The sequence below is a fragment of the Erithacus rubecula genome (assembly GCF_903797595.1).
Source record: "Erithacus rubecula genome assembly, chromosome: 4".
Classification (NCBI taxonomy): Eukaryota; Metazoa; Chordata; class Aves; order Passeriformes; family Muscicapidae; genus Erithacus; species Erithacus rubecula.
Window position 1 is genome coordinate 56,200,743 of NC_136686.1, and position 6,366 is coordinate 56,207,108.

At 37.2% G+C, this 6,366-nt stretch overlaps 1 protein-coding gene across 8 annotated transcripts in view; it reads left to right on the forward strand.

The window, feature by feature from the left end:
- Positions 1-4,093, forward strand: part of ATXN7L1 (ataxin 7 like 1) — a 111,730-nt gene extending 107,637 nt beyond the window's left edge. For 7 of the 8 annotated variants that reach the window (XM_079303716.1, XM_079303714.1, XM_079303721.1 and 4 more), the window contains one exon: positions 1,430-4,093. In XM_079303716.1, the coding sequence (XP_079159842.1) occupies positions 1,430-1,471 (42 nt within the window). In that variant the 3' untranslated portion in view covers positions 1,472-4,093. Of the gene's footprint in view, positions 1-982 lie in introns of all 8 variants that reach the window. The other variant, XM_079303715.1, reaches the window with a different exon arrangement.
- The last annotated feature ends 2,273 nt before the right edge of the window (positions 4,094-6,366 follow it).

Sequence of the window (6,366 nt, forward strand, 5' to 3'; positions counted from 1 at the left end):
TTGCCATAACCATGATAGATAATCAGGGAGTCCAAGTGAAGCAAGGTCTGTAGGCAGAGACAATCTCTGCTATACACCAGGGTTTATAGTTGGAAAAATCTGGCAAGTTTTCATGAATACATCACAACAACAGGCTTCTAACAATGCATTTGGAAGCAGAGTTGCAGCTGCTGAGCTAAATGTGCATATGGAGCAGTTCCTCTGGACTGCCTCCACTGTGTCCTGGCCAGGCAACCTGGCGGAGCTGTCTGCTGGTGCAGAGGGGGAGCCAAAGGCAGGACAAGATTGCTGTTCTCAGGAGAAGGGAGAGGGCTCCATAACTCATCACAGGATTGAGTGGCTGGGTGAGAATGTGGCATTTGGAAAACTGTGTTGGGCTGTAAACCCAGTCTTGTCTGCACCTGTGACCGCCCGGGCACAGTCCAGCTGGGAGAGCTTCCCGCTGGCCTTCCCAAAGCAGCTGGTCAGAGTGAGAGGACACGTGGCAGTGCTGTGAAAGTCACCTGCCACCCATAACTGAGAGTTTCTCTTTATTGAGTTGTGAGCTGAAGGTGGCCTGTAGTTGTTTTGATGTCACAGGAGTAGCTCCTTTTGATCATTAGCTCCATGTGTTGAAGTTCACTCGGGTACTCCCGTGGGACTGATCATGAGAATTGTTGTGGCCCTGTCAGTTCTCTCCCTTTGCATTAAACACCATCAGGCTAAACTCAAATGGATTCTTCTTAATTAATGTGTAATATGAATAGTGCTGCCCCTCTTTGAGAGCTAGAGATTGTATACATAAAAACGTGCCTGTTTTTCCAACTATTGTTGCTTTTAGTAAAACTTTTCCCTACAAAAGCTACTTGGTCTTTAACAAAAATTAATGGAATGGTAGTTTTACAGTCAAATTATTTGTGCCTGTATGTATTAAAAGTGTATTTTCTCCAGATTTTATTCCTGTTCTAGGTTTTTAACTAATCAAGTCTTTTTGTCTTCATAGTGCTTTTAGGTGCCTGAAAGTGTTAACACTTCAAGACCTCAGTATGCGGTGGTTTTTAAATACTGAATAACTAGATCATTTTATTAAGGGAAGGTGACAACGTGTGTGCTGTGTGAGGATTCCTTGTGCATGAAAACATGCTGTGTAGAGGAAAAGATTCTTCAGAGTTGTCGTCTAATTGCTGCTCTTTATTTGTAACAATAACCAAGTTAATGAACATGAGATTCACCAAAGCTTACTAAAATCAGACCGTCCCAAAAGGAAATATGCCATTTATTCAAAGCAGTTCCTTTTCTTAAAGGTCTCATGTATTCAGTAAACAGGGAGGAAATTTAGTTCAGGGACTTGAAATAAATTCCTGCTTTGAGTCAGCCACAGACATTATTGAAGTGTTTTATACCAAAAGACATTGTGTGATTTTGAACCTGGCTCTGGTTTCTCTTTTAGAAGACATCAAACCGGACTGGTAGAATAAGGACTCTTCCATAACAAGGAAAAGGAACCAGCCTATAATCTCTAGCTCTCAGCAGCCCTACTCCACAGGGTTTTTCTTTTCTATGTCCTGCAGATGGATTTAATCTTTTATGAATTTGTGGTTTTAAAGAGAATTAAATTTACAGAAAACTGTAATAGTGATTTGTTTAGTTTTTCCACTTGTATTTGCCACTGATCTGTGCGTTCTGCTTGGTTATGTTTCATGCCTTTTAAAGCTGTTAGCGTTGCAATGCTCCCTTTGTTTCCTAACCAGAACACAATGGACATTCCAAAAAAAACAAAAAAAAAAATCCAGATCATTATTTGAATTTATTTAAAGGATATCCAAATTTTTTCATTAAATAAAAATTACAGTAATTCTGTATTTAAGCTTGTCCTATGGATAAAAATTGAGTGCATTTCTTAGTAATTTGCAAACAGCTGGGGCACTGCAACTTTAGGGACTAATCCTGATTGGTGCTTTGTACCTACAGCATTTAATAATTTAAGTGGGAATTCTGAGTGTTCAGCCTCTTCCAGGATCAGGCTCGTAAGGAATCTATCTTCAATCAATGCATAGCAGAATTTTGCACCAAACTGTAATTACTGTTTATCAGGGGGGCCCAATGTGTAAAATCCCCATATCTTGGGGGATTTTCAGACCCTTAAGAACACAGCACTTGATAACTTCAGTGAGCAGTTTGGGTTTGTGAGGACAGGAGTTGAGCAGATTGGCTTGCATTAATAGAATTGCACTGACAGTGTTTCTTATAGGATTACTGAATAATTTTTTAATAAAATATAGATTTTATAATCAGGAAGCCAATACTAGGTACTGGAACAATAGTACAGAGGAGTTAATTTTTATTTCTACAGTGTTAAAAGTGCACTTATATGCTGGTTTATTTACATCTTGGGGAAAGGCGAGAGACTGCAAATAGGGAGATTATTACTACTTTCTTTTTTAAAAAAAGAAGGGTTAAGGCAAATTTTAAGACTAAAAATGTTTAAGCAATTATAAACAAGGCTAGACCCTTTGAAAAAAAAGTTTAGAAATATTCTTAAAATAAATTTTTATAGTGTTAATTTTGTAATAATTTATGTTTTGCTATACTTCAGAGCTAACTGACCAGTATAGTTTCAGAAACAGTATGAAACTTAGGAAAGTTTAAGCAATGTTTATATTTTTAAAATGTTCTTTGAATTATGTTTTTATTGTACATTTCTTCAGACTGAAAAATGTGTACATATCTTTGTTATTTTTGCACAATTTTTGTCTTGTTCAGTTTTAGGAGCAGTACTATGTTGATTTTTTTTAATTTATTTTGAGTTATAAAACTGCAGGATTTAAAAAATCTCAGTAACAAAGTCATCCTCTGTAATCAATGAACTGCTATTTCTAGTTGTTGAGGGAAAACAGTGGTTGTGAGATTCAGTGGTTGCTTCTGAGAAACAATGCTAATCAGTGACTGAAGGAGCAATTTTGTAGTTTTAGGAAGCTTTAGCTGTTTCCATGCATCTTTTAATTGGAAAGCTGAATTAGGGAGCCTGTCCTTTGAATGCTGCTTAAATTTTATTTTCAACTGGCTTACACCTGACAGCATTTCAGGAAAGTTAAGCACGAAGTAAAAATCCCGTGGTGTTCATTCATCATCAAAGAATCATTATTTAATTAAATGTATTGGAAATTTTAGCCTGCAAAATGAAATGGAAGTAAACTTTTTGGATAAAAGTGGATACAAACTGGACCAGCCTATAATGCATTCTTAGTGTAGCATTCACTCGTAGTTCTTTTTCTTCCCCATTTGCCTGAAAACCTTGTGATTTGTTTCCAGCAATAGAGGCTCAGAAGCTTTGGTTGTTACACATTCGCAATGCATAGGCCCGTCAGCCATAAAAAGCGACTTGGATAACTTGTATGCCTTCTTTTGTATCGATGTAACAATTGTAAATAGTGCTGATCGACCTTTGTAGAGAATAGTTTATACAGCATATTCTATAATTGCTGATTCTCAGTGAACTATTGTTTTAAAAAAAAAGAAGAAAAAAAGAAATTTTTCTATTTACACCTTATATTTTGTTATGCTGTTGACCCATGGCACTTTAACAAAACTCTGTGGGTTTTGCATAGCTGGTCAGTCATGGGATATATTAAATAACTGTTGTTGCACAGAAATGAATTTGCACCTGCTATATTGTGCTTTCCTACTACAGATTTTAGAACCTTTTCCAGAAGACTTTTGACGAAAGCATGTCCAATCATTCTAAGAAAAAAAAAAAAATGCCATACTTGTACAGCCAATTTCTTTTCTACAATCCATATTTTGTAACACTAAGTATTTTCATTCTTTGTCCTGCACCTTTATGTATTAGCAGTATCAAATAGAATTCATTCCATGCTTGTGATAATTGTAAGCAGAATAAATGTCTAAAGTAGGTGTAAATAGTAAATTCTATGGCTTACAGTTTAAAAAAGGAAAACCAGAACAAACATGTATCTGATTGATACTGCCATGGTTCAACACCGGGCCTGGAGATATTCTCTAGTGAGCGATTGTATTTTTGTTTTTTGCTTTATTATTATTTTTTTTTGTAACATGGCTTTGTAAATAAAATAATTTATATGTTTGTAAGAAACAGATGGGATTTGTCTTTATTTCTCTTTGCTAAGCAAAAATGGTGTGTATTGCAAGACTGCCCTTTCTCTTCCCAGAGGCTGAAATACACTTTGCAGATGCCCTGCACTGAGGATTCCACGGTAGTTCAAAGGATCTGCCCAGCTTTCTGTACAGGGCTGAATTGCCCTGGGATTATTTTTGGCATTCATGTCTAAAATATTTCTGTGTTTACATGTCAAGACACGTGCAGCGATCAGCTACTGAGTTTTTTTGCACTGATAGACCATTTTAAAATTCCTTTGCTTAGCTGGCTCCATTTTCTCATTCCTTATCAGTGTAAGAATTAACTCTGTTACAGCTGCTAGATTTAGGAATTCTCACTTCAATGGGCAGTACAAATTTATAACCAGTCATTTTGTGGTCATTAATACTAAAACAGCAGCTCTTATCTAGGCGTTAAGATTCTTGTTCTCTGCAAAGCCTGTTCCAATTACAGATCAAATGAGACTTAAATTGTTCATTGGCTCGACAGCTCTGCAGAGAGGATTGCAGGTTTTTTCTCTTGCAGCTACCCTCTTCTGCAAATCTAGGGAAGATGTACATTTTTATGCTCCTTTTATGAAGTATCTGGAAACTGTCTTGGAGATACTGTAGGGAAGATGCTCATTTTAGGGAAGATGCTTTATTTTAAAAGCAAGCAATTTGAACTGCAAACTGCATTTTTGTGTGCATACAGTCAGAACTGGCAGAGGAGATACAAAGCTGGGCTGCCTTGCAGGAAAAGGGAATTGAAGGAGGGAAATTTTACCTTCTAGGTAAACAGCTCTGTGTGTGATGTCTTGGAATTTCTGATACCTGTCATGAAAGTGAATCCTGAATTTCCTCTCTACTGTTTAATTAATGCCTTGATCTGAGATACTCTGAGCGACTTGTATTTTGAAAGCTCTTTTTTTTTTTATGTTTAGTTTATCTTTTCCACTACAGAAATAATGAGTATCATGAAGTAGCAGTAGATGCTGAATTTTCATCTGATAAAAGTGGTTCCCATGTATGGCTAAAGAGTAACACTCTGTTTATAAGATGCATTGCTATTTCTTGCAGCTGTTAGAAATCAAAACTACAGCCAAGAAAATAGAATGGGAGTGATGTATAAGTTGCTTGCCATCATTGCCTATGGCCAGCAAATGTTGAAGACCACTGACTTTACTTCCCAAAAAATGAATCAGTACTTTTTTTAGCTCTTGTCAGCTTGTTGGAATGATCTATAAGCTGTTCACATATTTGGAGTTGGGTTTTCCCTCCATTTTTTGGTTATGCACAAGTATTTTGCTTGTAGCACTCCTCTCCTTCTTGTATTCTCTAACATGTGCTAAATACCAGCAATTTTAGAGGGAAGCAGATCACACTGTAACTTCTTTCTTCATTGCACTCTTGTTTTTATGCTTGTTTTTACCATGGAACTATTTATTTTAGAAGAAAGTCATTGCTGTGTGCAACCAAGATCTGTTTTATTTTTCTGAATCTGTCAGGATTCACAATTGGAAAAAATGCCAAATACTGATTCCAGAAATATTTGGAGGGGAGTCATACAACACATTCAGACTTCAGAACACAAGAATGTTTATTTCATGCAAATTTTTCTATACTGTTTTTTGCTCCTTGAATACTTCCTCAAAGCAACTATTCAAAGCAAATACAGATCTCTTTTAAAAGATTCTTTCCTAAGTAGAAGAAAGCTAAAGCTGATCATTCAGCAGCAGGTCCCAGTCTGCCCTTTGACTGGAGGATCCACAGCAGACAGTGCTGAGCTCTTGTTTTCATTTCGTGATGCACCACAAATGACACAGGCTGGATTCTTTTGTGTGGGGGTTTTATTGTTTATGGCTAACCCAAATATCTTTAGCTCTAATCTGTGATCTGTTGTCCCTCCAGAAAGGAGAAGAGAAGCTTTAGGGGAAGTTTGTCAGCAATTATAATCAGAATCCAGGAGAACTTGATTTGAGGGTAAGGACACCAGTAGGGATTTGAGATGGGCTGCCACCTTCAGCTGCTCCCTTTGCTGATTTCCCAAATGTGACATATTAAGCTCTGAAATTCAGTCTGGGTTTGATTAACTTGGAGCAGTTACTAACATGGTTGATGTGACACCACAAGGGCAGTTTTTCAGAAAAGCTGTCTATTGTGGACAAGTGCACTTACAGGATCCACAGGTGTGAAGGCCTTTTGGTGTGAGTACAAATGGCCTGATGACCACGAGTACAGCCCTGGGAGTCCTGTGTCTGTGTCAGCACA